This window comes from Mirounga angustirostris, unplaced genomic scaffold (assembly GCF_029215605.1).
Source record: "Mirounga angustirostris isolate CCGP_5_RB_7025 unplaced genomic scaffold, mMirAng1.0.hap1 SCAF_15, whole genome shotgun sequence".
NCBI classification, from domain to species: Eukaryota; Metazoa; Chordata; class Mammalia; order Carnivora; family Phocidae; genus Mirounga; species Mirounga angustirostris.
This window is the reverse complement of record NW_026991723.1, coordinates 46,318,766-46,340,500: the sequence shown is the minus strand read 5'-3', so window position 1 is coordinate 46,340,500 and position 21,735 is coordinate 46,318,766. Positions and strand designations below refer to the sequence as shown.

Here is a 21,735-nt window from a genome sequence, read left to right as displayed (position 1 = left end):
ACCATCACCATAGGGCCAGCCCATGTGGATCTGCAAAGAGTGGGTAGGCAGGCACAGAGTTTTAGCAAGGTGTGTGCCCATCTTTCACAAGAGAGTACTTGCTGCCACCACCATTGCCGAGGCCCCACAAAGTGCATGGTCAGCAAAATTTGAGGTTTTCTGGGGGAGGGGATCCACAGCACATGGACTGAGGCACGGCCAACTGGGGTGGGCAAATCCCCAGAGCTGGGGGGGTGGTGGTGGTGGAGTGGGGAGGCAGGGAGTAGTATAAGCAAGTTAGGTAGCAAATGTGGGCACTAAACTGGCTTCTGCAGGTGGTTTCAGGTGGCCACGTGTTTATGCTGGGGGGGCAGGGGAGGGAAATGGCACCTACTAGCTCCTTTGGTCCTGAAGGAGACTCCTTGTGAATACTACCCCTCCAGGAGAGGCTCTGAGATGAGTAACTCTTCCTCCTTATGCCCCAGGCATTTTTCAAAGTGCTCCTTCTACGCTGTTTCTTGTGCTGTCTCTTTAAGGGCAGGGACTCAGTTTCCTCTCAATGGCCAGGTTCTCCCAGAACCCAACCTGCTGATTTTTAACGTTGCAGGCTTTAAGTCCTGCTGGTTGTAAGAACTCACTAAAGTTCACCCCCTCTAGTTTTCAAAGCCAAATATTATGGAGATTCATCTTCCCCACGTGGGCTCCCCAATGTGCTAGCCTTCTTCTTCCCCTTCTCCACACCCGTGGTCCATTTAGCTCCCCAGCGTGTCTCCGCCCTTCCTACCCTCTTTGATGTGGCATCTTTTCTACTTTTAGTTGAGGAGTTTGTTCTGCCAGCCTTCGGGTCATTTCCTGTGTTATTTACACTGACATGAGTGTTATCTAGTTGTATCTATGGGATGAGGTGGGCTTAGGGTCCTCATATTCTGCCACCTTCTCAGCCTATATGTCTCCACATGCATTTTAAATATATCCATTCAGGGGCGCCTGGGTGGCTCAGTCATTAAGTGTCTGCCTTCGGCTCAGGCCATGGTCCCAGGGTCCTGGGATCGAGCCCCACATTGGGCTCCCTGCTCGGCGGGAAGCCTGCTTCTCCCTCTCCCACTCCCCCTGCTTGTGTTCCCTCTCTCACGGTCTCTGTCAATAAATAAAATCTTTAAAATCAATCAATCAGGGGCGCCTGGGTGGCTCAGTCGTTAAGCGTCTGCCTTCGGCTCAGGTCGTGATCCCAAGGTCCTGGGATCGAGTACCACATCGGGCTCCCTGCTTGGCGGGCAGCCTGCTTCTCCCTCTCCCACACCCCCTGCTTGTGTTCCCTCTCTTGCTGTATCTCTCTCGGTCAAATAAATAAATAAAATTTAAAAAAAATAAAATCAATCATTCAATCCATCCATCCATCCATTCAGAGTTTAGACTAATCTACACTCTTATAGAAATGGTGGTAACAAGGGGCCCCTCTGAGTTGTTGGATTACTGTGATTCAAATTACACTTCTTTCTGCTTATCTGTATTTTCTAAGTTTTAAAAGATTTTCATAAGAAAACAGAAAGTTAACAAAAACTTAGGAGATCAGAAGAAAAGGATGACAGATTCTGCTAGTTAAAAAAAATGTTTAAAAAGTAGTCCTTAATTTCTTAAAATTCACAATCTCACTCGATAAAATTTCAAAAATATATGCAACTCTTCAGAAAAGCAGGTCAGAATTTCAAACAACATCCCAGGTTATACAAATTCCACTCACACAGTAAACAGGATACCTGTGCAACATGCCTACAGAAAAATTCTACTACTAAAAAGTACACAGTTGGCAGCAAAGTCAAGAAAATAAGAAGAGTGGGAAAGTGCTATCTTCCTTTTATTTATTAACCTTTTGCTATTTTAATTTACCCAGTATCAGTTGTTAACCTTTTGGGGGTCACACATCATTTTACGCCTCTCATGCACGTAAGTATTGATGCAAACACAGGTTACTTGCATACACTTCAGGAACCCCGTCAAACCAGACATTTGAAGACACTCTCTGGGCCAGTGCAGAGGCCGGAGCCCTGTACCTCATCTCCTCTGTGGGGTCAAACCCAAGTACACAGAACCCTGGGTTCCCGCATCGGCTAGTGCCCTTTGTGTGCCGCCTTTCAAGGCACTTACTCTGTTGAAAATATTTTTCTAAGGGCAGCCCTGGGTGTCTCCAAGAGCCAGGCACGAACATCCATTTCCTTGTGACGTCAGAGAGTTATCACCAGCGTTACCCAAACGTAAAAGGAAGGGTGGGGGGGAAGGGCAAGCAGCAACTTTTTTGTCTTTTGGGAGAGCAAACGTTAAGTTCTACATTTTAAAGGAGCCACAAATGACTCCTCTGGATTGTACCTCATCGAGAGCCACGTTCTGAACAGATGTTGACTGGTACACAATATTTCTGATGTAACCCATCAATTCCAGGAGCCATTCCATTCTCTTCAACACACCTGAAACAAAAAGGGATGTTTTCTTACCAGACCATGGTTTTGCTATGAGATGTACAACAGATCAGTACCAGCCACCATAACTAAAGCGGAACACCTGCGGAGGATCGCACGAAGCAGTTTCAAATCCTCTTGCCACCCCTGAGACCTGTGATTTTGCGGGTGAGAGCTCTTTGACGCTATTCTTATCAGATGACTGTAGTTTTGCTTTTATTTTCAAAAGGTAATTTACTCTTCAAAACTATGCACCCGCTAGTGATACAATGCACTTATTGGAATTTCTCTCTCAACATTAAACACACTAGGAGAAATCTGACATGCCAGCTAGCCAGTGATGTTGAATCTTGGATAACTGGTTGTTTTTATGGTCTTCTTTTACTTCAATGTTCCCATTTTATGCCCAAATCAAAGAGAAAAACCTATCCCAAAGACATGAGAAGAAAAATAAAAACCGGCTATTATACAGTAACTGGAGAACAAACATCAGCATAAATATTCTCCCTTTTTTATTTTTTAAAAATGAGGATTCCTTGGGGCGCCTGGGTGGCTCAGTCATTAAGCATCTGCCTTCGGCTCAGGTCATGATCCCAGCCTCCTGAGATCAAGCCCCACATCAGGCTCCCTGCTCCAAGCGAAGCCTGCTTCTCCCTCTCCCACTCCCCCTGCTTGTGTTCCCTCTCTCGTTGAATCTCTGTCAAGTAAATAAATAATCTTAAAAAAAAAAAAAAAAAGAGATTCCCAGCACAGTAAAGCCTACTTGAGAAAGCTGTCAAATTTTAGTGAGTCAGAGGAAAACAGGAACTAAACTGGGAGGCCAGCTAGTTAAAACCAAAGGCAATATCAAATTTCAGTTTACTTCACGTATCTTCCCGCTTCCTTGGGAATACCTACTAGATTTCTCCCTGATAAATACACTTTTGATTTAGAGTAAAAAAATCTAGTTTTTCATCACAGGTTCATTTTTCACCAGGCAGGCATTGATGCAAAGATGAGACAACAATGTCAACTGTCAAAGAGGAGAATAAATCAAAATTTCCTATCTGGTCTCAAAAAGGTTATTATAATTATGTCTGCCAGTTTTCTCTCAAAACCTTCAAGATGTGGGGTGCCTGGGTGGCTCAGTCGTTAAGCGTCTGCCTTCAGCTCAGGTCATGATCCCGGGGTCCTGGGATCGAGCCCCGCATCGGGCTCCCTACTCAGCGAGAAGCCTGCTTCTCCCTCTCCCACTCCCCCTGCTTGTGTTCCCTCTCTCGCTGTGTCTCTGTCTGTCAAATAAATAAGTAAAATCTTAAAAAACAGAAACACAAACACCTTCAAGATACAAGAGATGAGGAAGATACAAAAAAATCCAGAAATAAAAGTAATTTGCCTGGGGTCCCTAGGGCTTCCCCACCATGCCTGATTGAAGCTAGGTGCCATTCAGAACTGTAGGTATACTATAAGCAATGTGACCAAAGGCACGGGAGGAGAAATGGGGTAGCCCATTATTACTCAAGAATAAAGGTCTACGATAGTCTAAAAGTTCCACCGTATGATTCATTAGCAGAGCTACAGGCCTAGAGCTTCTGGCTTGAGGATGTAGTGAGGGTGCCCCGATTTTATTCCCCTCACCCCCCTGAGCAGTTCTTCTATAGAATAACAATTTAATTTCGTTGTCATTGTTTTCCTCTTTTTCTCTGTTTGTTAAGTAACCACCTAAAAGTCATTTTCCTGAAAACGTCAGACAAATCGACTGACATCCTAGTTGGGAAACGGAAGCAGGCAGAATCAACCCGATACACTCGTTTATAGACTCGAGGGCCTGGAGAGCTAAAGACAATGTAAAAATCACCCACAGGATCCAGTTCCATCTCCAGGGTGGAGGTCATGAGTTGTAACTGATCTTTTCATTTAAGGTGCTCCTCGTTTGGGGTAACAAGAGCTCTCCTGGGTCAAGTAGCACTAACCCCGTTTTTAAGTTGAGGAACCAGTTACAGGTTAAGAGGGACGGCAGGCAGGTCTTTCTGTTCCTGCTGGCCCCCCCAGGCTGGCCTTACCAGTGTTGGCGTGGCTTACAATCCGTGCCTGGTACAGGCTGTGCACCACCATCCAGGCTACCGTGTCTTTTTCCCGGTGCCGAACAGCGACGCTGAGGATGTCCATCAAGCCCATCAAGGGGAATCGTCCTTGAGAGACCAAGTACAGTCTGACAAAGGCAGCCTTTTCTAGGTTGCTCTGGAAAAAAGCAAATTGTTCGGTTACTATTAAATTAGCTGAAGTCATTATAAAACCTCGGGGCAAGGACAAAACAGAAAGGGTGAGTTGAAAGTGGATTAAATGCTAAAACCGTTCATTTCCTGCAGCACGTGACCCATATGCCTGTGTGCTGTATTTTAAAATGTACATACAGACAGAGGGTTATAATGTCACCTTCTGTTCTCTCCTAAAAACCATCAGGGATTTCAGGGGCTAACTGGTGATGATATTTTGTACAAACACACAAATAATAATAATGATGATGATACGATGATGATAACTAAAAAACACAGTACTTATGTACCAGGCACCATTCTAAGCACTTAACATGTATTAATTCGGCAGTTCGCAAAGTGCGGTACACAGACCTCCGAGGGACCCCAAGACCCTTTTAGAGGGTGTGTGAGGTCAAGCTATATTCACAATTGCCCAAAAACCACAGTAAGAGTCACTATATTTTTCACAGCTACTTGCAATTTTTTAAAATGACTTTTATTTAAAATACCCTTATAAACAATAAAAATTATTAGTTTCATTAAACCTTCACCCTCAAGTACGCATCTTTTTAACAGCAGGGATGGTAAAATGGCAAGCATGCATAAAGGACTTCTGCTGCAGAACCAAGTATTACGGTTGTCTCGAGGAAAAACACTTGTAAGTCTGGGTTGTGAGCTGAAATAGTCACTTTTTATGGAACACCATTTAGTTGGAAGGATGATTGATGGACAAATGATGGTTATTCAAACTGAGTATTTGACAGACTTTTTTTTTTTTTAACTAAAAGAAAGTGAGACTGTCACTTCAAGGAAATACTTGACAGTATTTGTTGCCAATGATAAAATCTGAGCTTTCAAGCGAAAAATTAAAGTTTTGGAAAATTTGTATTTGCTACTATGAGTTGGCAGCTTCCCAATACATAAAAGACTTCTCTGATGATTTCAACAAATGTGGTGTTTTGCATTGTATAATGAAATGCATCAACATTTGGAAGATTTTCAAAAGTCAGTGAGTTGGTATTTTCCAAATGATTTTGTGATATCAGACCCAGAGCGCAAGTTGGACCAATGGATTTTAATACAACAGACTATGTGAAGTTCACTGATAGGGACTCAGACTGCACATACTGCAACTACTCTGAAGGAAGCACCATTTGTTGAGTTCTGTTGCAACATCAAAAAAAATTTTTAAAAAAGATATCCATAATTATCTGAAACTATCAACACACTCTTCCCTTTTCTACGGACATACTTGTATGAGGCTGGATCTTCCCCACATACTTCACCAAAATAACATCACAGCAGACTGACTGAAGCGGCAGCTCTGAGAATCCAACATTAAAGAGACTTCCTTTAAGCCAGACATTAAAGAGATTGGCAAAAAATGGAAAACAATGCCACTTTTCTCATTATTTATTTTGTTTTCAAAAATTTTTCTTCTTTGTGTTAAGATGCAATGGGCTTATTACTACTTTTAAGTAAATATTTTTTAAATTTCCCAGTTTCAAGTTCTAATATGGTAAATACTGAAAGCTATGACTCATTTAAATTAAAGTCTTTTGGAACCCTCAACAATTTTTAAGACTCTAAAGTAGTCCTGACACCAGAAAGTGTGAGAAGCCCTGTGTGAACCACTGAATTTTCACACCACCCTATGCAGATCACTACCACCATCCTTCCTTTGTAGATGATAGTCGGAAGCACAGAGGTTAAGTAACTTGCTTAAGGTCACATGGCTTGAGGTGGCAGATTAAGAACTGAAACTCAGGGAGTATGAACCCTACACTACCTTATTGTTTCTAGAAAAGACTCAGTAAAACGCACTAACTCTTTTGGGGACATAAGAACACTCTTCAGTAAGTTCTAGCGAAAATGTTCTAACTGGTACTTTAAGAACCCAGGTGAGTAACCCAGCAACCTTCAGCTGCAGGTACAACGAAGGGAATTATATGCAATACTTCCAACTATATTACATGAATATAATACTAATAATAGGATATAATAAATTACAGGAATATGATCATTAGGATAATAAATACTTACTGAGTACTAGCCTTACGTCAGGTACTTTTCCAAGAATTTACCATGGATTAAGTCATTGTAACTCTCAAAACAGCTCTGGCGGTAGGTGCTAATATCTCCCTTTTATAGATAAGGAAACTGAGGCAGAGAGAGATTATGAAACGTAACCAGGGTCACATTACTAGTAAATTACAGAGCTGGATTTCAAACCCCAGCAGTGAGGCTCTACAGTCCATTCTCTTAAGCATTTCCTTAGCCTGCTTGTCTTTGCTTAAAACAAACTAATCTCCAAAATGCTGATATTCCAAATACTCTAATAGGGGTTCTCAAACCTCAGGATGCAGCACAATCATCTGGAGGGACTGTTAAAACACAGATCCTGGGCCCCACCTCTGACTCAGTAGACCTGAAGTGGGACTCCAGAATTTTCATTCCTAATCAGTCGCCATGCTTATGCTGCTGGTCCAGGGAACACATTTTGAGAATCACTGCTACACGATGCCGAAATTCAAGGATTCAACTGAATAGGCAAACCTGTCATCAGGTGAAATAAATGGTAAGAGGTTCACCAGCTGGGTGAGGGCTCACATTTCTCTAGACCTTTTCTATTATCTGGTATGTAGGGTTGCCATTTGTAGAAGTATGTCCACTGGGATATACTTATACTAAAAAACATCATTCACTATCTATAGGCAATTCAAATCTAACAAGACATGTATTATACTAGCTAAATGTGCAACTTTACTCGTATGTTACTCCTTCATCCTTTGGGTGTGGATATAAGAAGTACTTGTTGGGACGCCTGGGTGGCTCTGTCGGTGAAGCGTCTGCCTCTGTCGGTGAAGGGTCCTGGGATCGAGTCCCACATCGGGCTCCCTGCTCAGTGGGAGTCTGCTTCTCCCTCTGCCTGCCGCTCCCCCTGCTTGTGTTCTCTGTCTCTGACAAATCAATAAAATCTTAAAAAAAAAAGGGGGGGGGCGGGAGTACTTGTTAATTATCTTGTGTCTGGGCTAATAGTGTTTGTTTTTCAAATAGCCACTTTTCTTCATTACAAAAGGATAAGTACCAGGTGAAAGAAAATAAATTTAATAACAAAACTACTGGGCGCCTGGGTGGCGCAGTTGGTTAGGCGACTGCCTTCGGCTCAGGTCATGATCCTGGAGTCCCTGGATCGAGTCCTGCATCGGGCTCCCTGCTCGGCGGGGAGTCTGCTTCTCCCTCTGACCCTCCCCCCTCTCATGTGCTCTCTCTCTCAAATAAATAAATAAAATCTTAAAAAAAAAAAAAAAAAAAAAAAAGAACAAAACTATTTATTTATGCCTTCCATGCACCAGAAAGTTCTTCAGCCAGAATATTCCCATTCTTACGGGTTTTGTATTGAAGATGTTGTCCTGTACTTATGTTTGCCCACAGGTGACACTCAAATGTTCTTGACAAAGTGGAATTAGGTTAAAAAGTTGTTCATCCATCTATCCATCCATACCACTAGCCTGAACACGAGACCCCACAGTAACAGAGAGTTTCCTCAAATTATCCACTAACAAATATAAAGCAAAACTAGCTTCAGTCAAAAGGATACTGTAGTCACCTCTTCAACTGTAACTCCCACGTCAATAATGGAAATAAATATATAGATATGGTCTTACCTCAGTAATCTGGGCAACCCGATTGGCTTCATCATCTGTCATTTCTGAGAGGCATTTTGCTATACTGACATACAGCTCTAGATCATTTCTCTGGTAAAGAAAAATCACAAGCACGTCAAAATACAATGTAACATAACAGATACATTCTCCGTGTTCTGACGAATTATTAGCTTTACTTCTCTCCATGAACAGCAGCTTATGAGATTTTAACCAAACCAAATATATGTTATCATTTTTAAAAAAACATCTTTCTGGGGCACCTGGCTGGCTCAGTCGGTAGAGCAGATGACCCTTGATCTCAGGATCATGAGTTCAAGCCCCACGCTGGGCACAGAGCTTACTTTAAAAAAAAACAAAAACCGTCTTTCCTATTATTTTATTTGTTTGGCTGTACTTGTTTATTTGTGTGGCTGTACTTTTTCCCCTCTTATCAGAATCCATCATTCCAAACAGATTCTTTTAATTTCTTTGTAAAACTACAATTCAGGAATCTGTTGGGGGAGGGGAAAGGCTAGGATTACGTCACTTGATGTAAGTAAAATACTGGACAATGTGCCCAAAGAGTTTCCAGGTGTAACGTGGAAGCACTTCTGAGCTTGTTTGTCTTCTGCATTTGAGAAGAGGCCCAAGAGCATATTTCCTGGTGTAGCATTGGTTAACCTGCATCTAAGCTTCCTCAAAACCTTGGTTCTAAATATTCAACCTCAATTTAGATCTTGGAAGCAAACCCATTCTTAGTGAAAAAATGTGGTTATTTCTTCCTAGCCTACCCACCACATTCTTAAAACATACACCTCCCTGCTTTGCCAAAAGGGCTTTCAAAAGTCCCAAACATAAATTGTCAGGAATGTAAATATTTTTGTTCCTCACCCGAATCTTATTTGGCAGAAGGTCAAAAATTTTCCCAGTAGCTTCAGAGAGCAGACTCCAGAGGTGGTGGGTAGGGCTGGGCAGTTTCATGGCCTGGCTCAGCCCCTGTAAGGCACTCGTGCATAACTCAGGATGGGGAAGTGGGGAAGCTGCTTTAAAAACTGCCACCATTACATTTTCAACAAAGCCCAGGATCTGTTCCTCAGAGACATGTTTTATCCACAGAGGTGTAGACACCAGGAGGTATTTCTTGATATTCAACTGGAAGCAAAGCAAAAGAGGTCAGAAACAGGCAAGTCTGGGTCCGCAGGGCTCAAAACCTCGAGGTCATCACTGTGTTTGAGGGTAGAATGAGAGAAGAAAGGTTCAAGTTACTTCCTTGCCCCTCATTTCCCCCAGCCTCATGGTCCAGCGGGTCACCAATGCATGCAATGTTGGCTGCCGCTGCAGGGACTTGTGATCCAGGGTGACTCATGTGTATATACGGTAGCTGCCAATCCATCTGTGAACTACCCAGCTGAAGCTGTGGATCTTTTCAGGGAGGGGAATAATATGCTGCTTCTCAACGTACATGACAATTCCTATTCAGTCTTAAAAGGTCACATTCTCTGGCAAGAAAAAAAAATCCTGAAGATGAAAGGCTCATCTGCAGGAAATCGACTCACCAGAATATCTGATATTATTAATTTCCTCTTCTGGGAAGCATAAGGAAATAAAAAGAACTGGCATGCCAGGACCACTTCTGACCACAGAAGAGCAGCTGAACTTGTGGACATGACCATGGCTTCCTGGAGGTCATGAGAGCTGAAAAGGGGCACGGTTCGAAATAGCTCTGTGCCAGACACATTAAGAGAGGAGGCTGCAACATAAGTATGCTACTAAAGGAGCAGCGAGTCCAAAAGAAGTAGGTCTAAAAAAAAAAAAAACAAAACCCGACAAAGCCCAGTAAATTTCATAAAAATAGCAGCATGGTTGCAGGAGTTAGCCGAACGGTTCATTGGAAAGAACATGCCATTCCTGATCTTTTTTGTACATAAGAAGGTACATAATTAAGAAAATGAATTCACAAACTTAATTTGTCCATTAACGTAGGTAATAAGAAAAGTCCACAATCACAGACAAATGCAAAAAAAAAAGTAACAGATCTAAAAGGGAAGTGTAAGGATAACTAAATTCTAGAAAGATTTTTGAGGTAAACAAAACAGGCTGTTCGAAGTATACCTGACTCAAAAGGTAGGAGGGGTTCATAGAACAGTGGCTTGGACATAGACTTTGGAGTCAGCCGGACTCACTCCTGTTTATTAGCAATATAAACTTTGTTTAATTGCAATGTGCCTCAGTTTATCAACCTGTAAAATGGAAACAAAAAAATCTACTTCTCAAGAGTGAAATAAGCTGGGCATGAAAGGAATCATATTGTATGATTCCTTTCTAAAGAATTTCTAAAGCTTATATGAAATTGAAATTTATAGGAAAGTCCTCTAAAAAAAGGAAAATTTATAGAGACAAAAAGCCAATCAGAGGTAGCCTGGGTCTGAGACTAGGAGTGGGGATTGTCTCCACATTGGCATAATGCAACTTTTTGGGGGTGATGGAAATATTATTGGTGATGGATGAAAATGTATAAATGTACTGAAACTCATCAAATTGTACACTTAACACAGCCATAATTTATGGAATATAAATTATAACTCAAGGTTGTAAAAAAAAAAATCGGTCAGAATTGAAGAGAGATTCAGTCTGATGTCTGAAAGTGCTCACTGAGTGCTTACAAGTCGCAAGTACCTAGCAAGTACTGGGTACTGGCAGCTAGATGGGAGGTGCTTGGAGCAGGCAGCTCATGATAATTGTTGACACAGAGGACACAGCCCTCAGTGATGTCCCCCTTCAATTAAAGAGCATCGGAATATGTAGCAGAGCTTAAAAGAAAAAAAAAAAACAAAACAGGATAGGAACTCAAGTTAAAAGACTAAGGAACTAGTATGAGAACTTTGCACTGTTCTCAAGGAATTAAAGCCTCCTGAAGAGTAACAACGAGATCATTTAATTTATAATCAATTGGTAAACCTCTAAGGAATCATGGAATGCGGGTGTCTTTTTTTTGGTGGGGGGAGGTCCTAGCTTGGAATATATTCAAAATTATACAGTTTGCTAATTTCATATTTTTAAACAATCTTAGCCCATTTTTCCTACTTAGCCTTAGCCTATACCCTGGAAGGTGCTGGCTCCTTCTCTCTACCATAGACACTGGGCTGGGTCACTTCTTCCTCAGCGCCCTGCTCAAGCCAAACACCCTAGCAGAGATGTTCTACTCTCTTCACCCACCCCTCCCACCTATATCCTCCCAGTGCCTCTAACTTAACGCCCAATAAAACCCTTCCAAGCCTTCAAGGCCCACCTGAATTGCTGCCTTTTCTATACGGATTTGCTGTTCTCTTAATACCTACTGAACCAACAGAATGTATATCATATAAATAAGCCTAGGTTTCAGTAACTCCACAATTTTCTAGCTGTATGATCTGGAGAAAGAACTTTAATGTCTCTGACCATCCTCTTCCTTTCTCGTAATCAACGGGAGCTGAAAGCATGAACGCCGACAGCGAGGGCAGAGTTCTGAATCACACAATCTCTCCGTCTGCCGGCCAGCTACTGCCAAGCCCCCAGGTTTTACAAAAGCACATCTGCCCACTCTTGACTTTGAGAACATACTCCCAAATGAACGCTCCTCTCGCCCAAGAGAAGCATATCTGCCTGTTGCCCAACACCCGTAAAGGCTACATACGCTGAGGCCGTGGACCAGCGGTGGTGTCACCCACAGTCCCAAGAGCGCAGCTGCATTCTGGGATGATGGTGCCTGTGTCGTGGCAATTTCAAGGCAGAGCTGCTGTATCTCTTCTCCTGCAAGAGAAGAATATGGATAATACAGCTGTTTCTCGGACTCATTTTCAGGCTTCTGTGTCTCAAATCAAAGCATCTGCTTGTGTGACTTCTCCCACTAACAGAACCTGAGTGAACCAAAAGATACTTCAAGTGATCTTTCCACTGTGAAGCAAAGAATGTACCCACAGACAGCAGAGCGCTAAGTCTCAGAACTGGCAAGGGCCGTGATCTAGCTCAGGAAATCTCTCTTAGGATGTCCTAAGAAATCTGAAGAACCGAATACTTTCAAAAACTTGAGAAAATTCTGGATAAACTCTCTGTCTCTGTTGGGGGAGGGGAAAGGCTCCCCCCCCCCATGCATTCAGCACATAGAGAAATCTGTTTAGATCTGAAAAGACTTAAAAATGTGGCCACATTCTCTAGTGATCCAGTCTCTTTAGTAGCCTGATCCCCATCAGCAGGCGTATCTTCCCAACCAGACCTTTTCTTCTTTTTTCTAAGGAATTTTACTAAAACACAAACATTTTTAATACAGCACACAAAAACAGGGGAGGCTCAGGAGAACATACTTTTCAAATGAAATCTCCAGAAACGTGGTATGGTGACATCGTATCTTATAGAGATTATTAGGTTCAAATGAAAGCATTTAAGTGAAAAATTGTGTATAGTCAAAATCATCTCTGAGTATCCTTTCAATTGTACATAAATTACGGTTTACAAATCTTTCTGTATATCCTATGTGAGTGAGCACCTTACTGTAAATAATAGAGCACCCCCTGCAAATACACACACACACTGTTAATATAGCACTGTTAAAAAAAACTATTCTCCCCACTCTTTTTCTTGAGGTGCATGTTGGGGGGGCAAGTACGTGGGATTAAATTTGCCTCTGCTAATTCCATAAAAGAGGCTGCTGTGGATGAATGAGACATGTGCATTCCCTCTGTCTCTCATCACAAAGTATCTGTGGTAAACAGAATCACAGCCCTCAAAGATGCCTACATCCTAATGCCTGGAACCTGTGAATATGTTATGTTAGCTTGCTTGGCAAAGGAACTTCTCAGATGTGATTAAGGTTAAGGACCACTGAGATGGGGAGATTATCCTGGATTATTCAAATGGACCCATTAATCACATGAATCTTTAATGTGGAAAGCCTTGCCTGGTTGTAGAGAACCGGAAAGAAGACAGTGTGAGAAGGTTTTGGCTCTCTGTTGCAGGCTTTGAAGATGAAGAAAGGGGGGGCACAAGCCAAGGAATGCGGGCAGCCTCTAGAAGCTGTAAAAGGGAAAGAAATGGATTCTCTCTGCCTTAGTCTGCTCAGGCTGCTCTAACAAAATATCCCAGACCGGGTGGTTTATAAACAACAGAAATTTGCTTCTCATCGTTCTGATAGCGGGAAGTCCAGGATCAGGGTGCCGGTATGGTTGGGTTCGGGTGGAACCCTTTACCCAGCTGTGGACTACCAACTCCGGCTGTGTGCTCACATTGTGGGAGGGGATAAGGAGCTCTCCGGGGCCTCTCTTACGAGGGCACCAGTCATTCCTGAGGGCTCCACACTCATGACCTAATCACCTCCCAAAGGCCCCACCTCCTAATACCATCACCCTAGGGACTAGGATTTCAACATATGAATTTCGGGGGGACAAAAACACTGAGACCACAGCACTCCTCGGGGCATCTAGGAAAGAATGCTGCTCTGCTGATACCTTGAGCTTGGCCAAGAACCATGTTGGACTTTTCATCGACAGAACTATAAGATGATAAATTTGCGTCGCTTCAAGCCACTAAACCTGTGGTAACGTGTTAGAGCAGCAACAGAAAACTAATGCACCTTCCCACAGGTGCTTCCTTGAACCCTAGCTCTCTGACAATGCAGTGTGACGACCATCAAACCAGGCGTTCTGGGACCTGCACCACACAGACAGCAACACGCACCCTTCGGTCAAGTACTGTTTGACGGGTGCATCTGGTCTATGTCTTCAGACCTCCTCCGCCTTAGCCTCAGTGATCTAGAAAGTGACTCAGTGGAAGTAACCCAGCTGTTCCATCCCAGAACACAAACCTCAAGATCCCAAAGGTCTATCCAGTCACCACCAACAGTGACCCAGAATCTATTTTTCTATTCAGGTCACATCCTAAAGGCAGAGTCTCAAGGCCGAAAAACACTTGATATTTTACCAAAGTTTAGCCTCATAAGTGGAGAAAGGAGCGCGGCCCAGTTCACCGGAGGATACTGGTGGCTTTCTCCGACCGTTGCAATGGGTTTCATCACAACTTTGAGAAGGGAAGGAGGCACAGATTCAGGACCTGCAACAGAAAGGAATGAATAAATTAATGAAACATCTTGGCAGCACCGTGAGGGGAAAACGCCAACGTTGCTTCTTCCCGGTCCAAACGACTTGGGTAGCACACCTTCAACTGCGGTCAGGCCTTCAAGTCTGTGCTCTCCACCTCAACCCCACCTGTTACAGAAGCTTGCTCCCTCTGTTCTTCTCTTTCTTATTTGCCTCCACATTTCTACTTACCTGTCTTCCAACCTCTCCTATAGACACTTCATTCAACTTTCTAAAAACTGTAACTTAACTACATTATTGCCTCATTACTCTCTCTCTCTCCCTCCCTCCCTCCTCGATCCACTTGCAGAAAAGGAGAGAATTACTGCCCACTCAGGCACAGTCCCTTCCAACGACCATCAAGTCCCTCGGTGCCTGTGGCCCCCAGCGGTCACACTCTGTCCGTGGGATTCAGCACCTGCCCTCTGCAGCCTGGGCCGTGGCTGACCGCTCCCGGGGTGAGCACCAATGGTACAGCTAACCCACAGGCTAACCAGCTACCTGTGATGTACGACTACGGCTTTAACAGAATCTTTTTTTTTTTTTCCCCAGGAGGGGGCTAATTTGAAATGGAAATGATGAGACGCTGGAGCAATTACGAGGGGAGCCATAAGGCACAGTCAGGGTTTGAGTAGCCACGGAGGGCCATGTAAAAGTGAAGTTCAAAGGGAGCCAGAAATGATGTGTAAAAAAGTAAAACAGCAAGGAAAAGCAAAAGAGCTGGATCAACATATGTGGCAGAAGGGATATCAGCATTAGCAGAAAGAGCAACAGACTCAGAAAAAGCATCAGTAGGAAAAGGAAAAGCAGGGGCAGGACCAGCAGAAAGCAGAAGAATCAGCAGACACTGAAAGAGGAGGAAGCAAAGGAGGGGCGGAGTCTGCAAAAGGAGTAACAGCTGCAGAAAGGACAAGCGCAAGAGAAGAAGAAGCTGAGGCAGAAGAGGCAACACGATCAGCAGGGACTGAACAAGGGGGGAAGCTGAGGTGGGGACAGAATCTGAAAAAGGAACAGCAGCTGCAGAAAGGAGAAGCACAAGAAAAGGGAGAAGCTGAGGCAGAAGAGGCAACACGATCAGCAGGCACTGAACAAGGGGAAGCTGAGGTGGGGACAGAATCTGAAAAAGGAACAGCAGCTGCAGAAAGGAGAAGCACAAGAAAAGGGCGACGCTGAGCCAGAAGAGGCAACACGATCAGCAGGCACTGAACAAGGGGAAGCTGAGGTCAGGACAGAATCTGAAAAAGGAACAGCAGCTGCAGAAAGGAGAAGCACAAGAAAAGGGCGAAGCTGAGCCAGAAGAGGCAACACGATCAGCAGGCACTGACCAAGGGGAAGCTGAGGTCAGGACAGAATCTGAAAAAGGAACAGCAGCTGCAGAAAGGAGAAGCACAAGAAAAGGGCGACGCTGAGCCAGAAGAGGCAACACGATCAGCAGGCACTGAACAAGGGGAAGCTGAGGTCAGGACAGAATCTGAAAAAGGAACAGCAGCTGCAGAAAGGAGAAGCACAAAAGGAGAAGCTGAGGCAGAAGAGGCAGCAGAATCAGCAGGGACTGAACAAGGGGGAAGCTGAGGTCAGGACAGAATCTGAAAAAGGAACAGCAGCTGCAGAAAGGAGAAGCACAAGAAAAGGGCGACGCTGAGCCAGAAGAGGCAACACGATCAGCAGGCACTGAACAAGGGGAAGCTGAGGTCAGGACAGAATCTGAAAAAGGAACAGCAGCTGCAGAAAGGAGAAGCACAAAAGGAGAAGCTGAGGCAGAAGAGGCAGCAGAATCAGCAGGGACTGAACAAGGGGGAAGCTGAGGTCAGGACAGAATCTGAAAAAGGAACAGCAGCTGCAGAAAGGAGAAGCACAAGAAAAGGGCGACGCTGAGCCAGAAGAGGCAACACGATCAGCAGGCACTGAACAAGGGGAAGCTGAGGTCAGGACAGAATCTGAAAAAGGAACAGCAGCTGCAGAAAGGAGAAGCACAAGAAAAGGGAGAAGCTGAGCCAGAAGAGGCAACACGATCAGCAGGTACTGAACAAGGGGAAGCTGAGGTCAGGACAGAATCTGAAAAAGGAACAACAGCTGCAGAAAGGAGAAGCACAAGAAAAGGGCGAAGCTGAGCCAGAAGAGGCAACACGATCAGCAGGCACTGAACAAGGGGAAGCTGAGGTCAGGACAGAATCTGAAAAAGGAACAGCAGCTGCAGAAAGGAGAAGCACAAGAAAAGGGAGAAGCTGAGCCAGAAGAGGCAACACGATCAGCAGGCACTGAACTAGGGGAAGCTGAGGTGGGGACAGAATCTGAAAAAGGAACAGCAGCTGCAGAAAGGAGAAGCACAAGAAAAGGGCGACGCTGAGCCAGAAGAGGCAACACGATCAGCAGGCACTGAACAAGGGGAAGCTGAGGTCAGGACAGAATCTGAAAAAGGAACAGCAGCTGCAGAAAGGAGAAGCACAAAAGGAGAAGCTGAGGCAGAAGAGGCAGCAGAATCAGCAGGGACTGACCAAGGGGAAGCTGAGGTGGGGACAGAATCTGAAAAAGGAACAACGGCTGCAGAAAGGAGAAGCACAAGAAAAGGGAGAAGCTGAGGCAGAAGAGGCAACACGATCAGCAGGCACTGAACAAGGAGGAAGCAGAGGTGGGGGCAGATCCAGTGAAAGGAACAACAGCTGCAGAAAGAAGAAGCACAGGAAAAGGGAGAAGATGAAGCAGAAGAGGCAGCACGATCAGCAGGGACTGAACAAGGGGGAAGCTGAGGTGGGGACAGAATCCATAAAAGGAACAACAGCTGCAGAAAGGAGAAGCACAGGAAAAGGGAGAAGCTGAGGCAGAAGAGGTAGCAAAATGAGCAGGCACTGAACAAGGGGGAAGCTGAGGTGGGGGCAGAATCGGCAAAAGGACAAACACTGCAGAAAGGAGAAGCACAGGAGAAGAAGAAGCTGAGGCAGAAAAGCCAGCGGAAGCCAGGGAAGCAGAAGTTGGGGAAAAGTCTGCAAAAGGACAAACCGTTGCAGAAAGAAGAAGCATAGGGAAAGAGGAGAAGCAGAGGTTAAATCAGCAGAAGAGTAGCAGAATCAGCAGATGCTGCATATGGGGAGGGAGAAGCAGGGGTAGAGTTTTTCTAGAGATGATACACAAAGGACCAATAATAATTTGAAAAGATGCTCAACATCACTAGTCAGTAGAGAAATGCAAATCAAACAATGAGATAATATTTCACATCCATTAGGACAGCTACTATTCTTTTAAAAAGGAAAGAAAAAGAAAATAAACAACAAGTGTTGGTAAAAATGTGGAGAAACTGGAACCCTTGTGTACTGTTGGTGGGATTATAAAATGGTAGAACTGCTATGGAAAATGGTACGATGGCTCCTCAAAAAACTAAAAATAGAACTGCCATATGATCCAGAAATCCCATTCCTGAGCATATATTCCAAAGAATTGAAAGCAGAATCTTGAAGAGATGTTTGTACACCATTGTTCACAGCAGTACTATTCACAATGGCCAAGAAGTAGAAGCAACCCAAACATCAATCAATAGATAGGGATATTTCATATGTATATACATATGAAATATTATTCAACATTAAAAGGAAAGGAAATCCTGTCATACGCTACAACATAAATGAATCTTGAAGACACTATGCTGAGTGAAATAACACAGTCACAACAAGACATACTTTGTTGTATACCTATTTATATCAGGTATTTAAGTAGTCAAATTAATAGAAAACAGAATGATGGCTGCCAGGGGTAATGGGGTGGGAGAAAGGGTAGGCATTATTTAATGGGTAGAGTTTCAGTTTTGCATGAGGAAAAACATCTGGAGATTGGTTTTACAACAATGTGAATATATGTAAAACTACTGAACCATATACTTAAAAATTGTTAAGATGGTAAATTTTATGTTGTGTTTTTTACCACTAAAAAAATTATATAAAAAAAAAAAAGAATGACTTCTGGTTTCCGGTTCTGCATGTAATAGCTTGAAAGTCGCCACTCTGTCCTGATAACAAGTAAAAAGCTGAACAGACTAAAAAATCAACAATTCTTGGTTCTGCAACAGAGGAAAGAACACAGGGCAATTTGCTGCCCTGGTCACTGAAGGAACAGACAGATGAATAGAGGGTGTAATGGTTTACCAGTGCAGAGACTCGTGAGCAGAACACACTGCAGGAACCAGTGCTGGGATAGGAGAACCTCAACTATAATGATGAAATGCCAGAGGCTCTGTGTAAATAACTTATATGCCCACAAATCTGATGACATAAATGAAACAGACTAATTTTTTGAAAGACACAATCTGCCAAAACTCAAGAAGAAAAAGACAATCTGTATAGGCCTGTATCTAATTAAAAACTGAATTAATAGGGGCACCTGGGTGGCTCCGTCAGTTAATCTCACTTGATTTCGGAGCAGGCCATGATCTCAAGGTCATGAGATTGAGCCCCCTGTCAGGCTCCATGCTGAGCATGGAGTGTGCTTAATTTCTCTCTCTCCCTCTCCCTTGGCCCCTCTCCCCCCTTGATCATGAGTGCTCTCTCGCTCGCTCTTGCTCTCAAAAAAAAAAAAAAAAAAAAAAAAAAAAAAAGTCCTATGCAGTAAGGACTTATTGCTTAAGCAATAAGATAAGAAAAGGAAATAAAAGTCATACTGATTGGGAAGGAAGATGAAAATAACTAAAATCAGAAATAAAAGTGAAGACATTTCTACCAAAAGATTTGTATCTGTAAGGACAGATACGAATTATAACAGAAAACTATGAGAAACCATGTACCAACAAATTAGATAATCTAGGTGAAATGAACAAAATCCCAGAAACACACAAGTAACTAAAACTAATTCAAGAATAAACAGAAAATACAAACAGTCCTATGACAAGGAAAGAGACTGAAACAAAAACCTCCCAACAAAGAAAAGTCCAGGACCAGGTGAATTCTATGAAACGATTAAAGAGGAATTAATATCAATCCTCAATTTCATCCCCCCAAAAAAAACAGAAGAGGAGGGAATATAGTTAAATCTTGAATAACATGGGGTTAGAGATGCTGATCCCCTTTGCAGTAAAAAATCTGCACATTACTTTTGACCCTCCCCCAAAACTTAACTACTAATAGCCTACGGTGGACTGAAAGCCTTACCAATAACATAAACAGTTGATTAATACATATTTTGTATGTGAAGCTACAGAAGAGAAAACAATGGAAAAGAGAAACTATACTTACAGTACTATACTGTATTTAATGGAAAAATTTGGCACATAAGTGGACATGTGCATTTCAAACCCATGTTTTCAAAGGTCAACTGTATAATTTAAATCATTCTTGAGACCAGCATTAACCTGATGCCAAAAGCAAAGACACCACAATTAAAAACAAAACAAAAAAAACTACAGACCAATATTTGTTATGAATATAGATATGAAAGCTCTCGACAAATCCCTGGTAAACTGAATCTAACATCATATTAAAGGATTATTCATGACGACCACACAAGATTTATCCTAGGAATGCAGGTCACATTCAACTAAGAAATAAGTCAATGTAATTTACTACATTAATAGAATGAAGGGGGGAAAACACATGATAATTTCAATTGCCACATAAAGCTTTTGATAAAATCCAACACCCTTTCATGATAAAAATACTCAGAAAATTAGGAACAGAATGGAATTAGCTTAACACAACAAAGGGCATTTGTAAAAAATCCACAGTGAACAGTATATTCAATGGTAAAAGACTAAAAGCTTTTCCTTTACAACAAAAAACAAGACAAGAATGCCCACTTTTTCACTCTTTTGTATTGCACATTCTAGCCAGAGCCAGTAGGCAAGAAAAAGAAATAAAAGGAATTGAAATTGGAAAGAAGTAAAACTACCTCTATTTGCAGATGACATGATTCTAGATATAAAAAAACAGTTCAGTGAAGTTGCAGGGTGTAAGATGAACACACAAAATTTAGATGTGTTTTTATATCCCAGCAATGATTAATCTGAAAAGGAAATTAGGAAACAATTCCACACACTGTGGTATTCAAAAGAAGAAAATACCTGGGAATACATTTAACTCAGGTGAAAGAGACATATAATATACTGAAAAGGACAAACACTGCTGAAAGAAATTGAAGATCTAAATAAATAGACATCTTATGTTCACGGATTGGAATACTTAATACCATAAAGATGACAACACAATCCAAAGCTATCTATAGATTCGGCATAATCCCTATCAAAATTTCAATGGCCTGGGCATCCGGGTGGCTCAGTCGTTGAGCGTCTGCCTTCGGATCAGGTCATGATCCCAGCATCCTGGGATCGAGCCCCGCATTGGGCTCCCTGCTCCATGGGAAGCCTGCTTCTCTTACTCTCCCTGCTTGTGTTCCCTCTCTTGCTATGTCTCTGTCAAATAAATAAAATCTTTAAAAAAAAATTTTTTTTTCAATGGCCTTTTACCCGCCCCCCCAAGAAATGGAAAAGCTGGTTCTCAAATTCATATGGAATTGTAAGGGGCTGCAGGTAGCCAAAACAATCTTGGAAAAGAAAAATCTGAAGAATTCATACATGCCATTTTCAAAATTTACTACAGAGCTATAGTAATCAAAAATAGACATATAAACAAATGAAATAAAACTGAGAGGCCAAAAATAAACCCATACATTTACAGTCAACTGATTTTTTTTTTAAGAGATGGGGGGAGAGAGAGAGAGAGAGAGAGAGAGAGAGAGAATCTCAAGCAGACCCAGTGCTGAGCACAAAGCCCAGTACGGGGCTCTATCTCATGACCCCGAGATCATGACATGAATCCAAATCAAGAGTCAGATGCCCAACCAAATGAGCCACCCAGGTGCCCCTGATCAACTGATTTTTGACAAGAGTGCTAAGACCATTCAATGGGAAAAGAATATTCTTTTCAGCAAATGGTCCCAGGACAATTGGATATCCACATGCAAATAAGGAAGTAGGACCCCAACCCAATACTGTTATACCAAAATTAACTCAAAATAGATCAAGGACCTAACTATTAAACCATAGGGATGCCTGGGTGGCTCAGTTGGTTAAGTGACTGCCTTCAGCTCAGGTCATGATCCCGGGGTCCTGGGATTGAGCCCCGCATTGGGTTCACTGCTCGGCAGGGGGCCTGCTCCTCCCGCTCCCTCTGCCACTCCCACTGCTTGTGCTCTCCTGCTGTCAAATAAATAAATAAAATCTTAAAAAAAAAAAAAAAAAAAGAATTAGAGGTGCCTGGGTGGCTCAGTCGTTAAGAGTCTGCCTTTAGCTTGGCTCATGATCCCAGGATCCTGGGATCGAGGCCCACATCGGGCT

The 21,735-nt window shown here is 42.9% G+C and overlaps 1 protein-coding gene across 7 annotated transcripts in view; it reads right to left on the bottom strand.

Moving 5' to 3' along the window:
- Positions 1-21,735, bottom strand: part of FOCAD (focadhesin) — a 310,969-nt gene that overhangs the window by 11,849 nt on the left and 277,385 nt on the right. For 6 of the 7 annotated variants that reach the window (XM_064579209.1, XM_064579206.1, XM_045882481.2 and 3 more), the window contains 6 exons: positions 14,269-14,397; positions 11,990-12,105; positions 9,208-9,468; positions 8,338-8,427; positions 4,475-4,652; positions 2,344-2,441 (listed from right to left, as the gene is read on the bottom strand). In XM_064579209.1, coding sequence (XP_064435279.1) covers positions 2,344-2,441; positions 4,475-4,652; positions 8,338-8,427; positions 9,208-9,468; positions 11,990-12,105; positions 14,269-14,397 — 872 coding nt within the window. Of the gene's footprint in view, positions 1-2,343; positions 2,442-4,474; positions 4,653-6,712; positions 7,648-8,337; positions 8,428-9,207; positions 9,469-11,989; positions 12,106-14,268; positions 14,398-21,735 lie in introns of those variants that run through there. The other variant, XR_010407633.1, reaches the window with a different exon arrangement.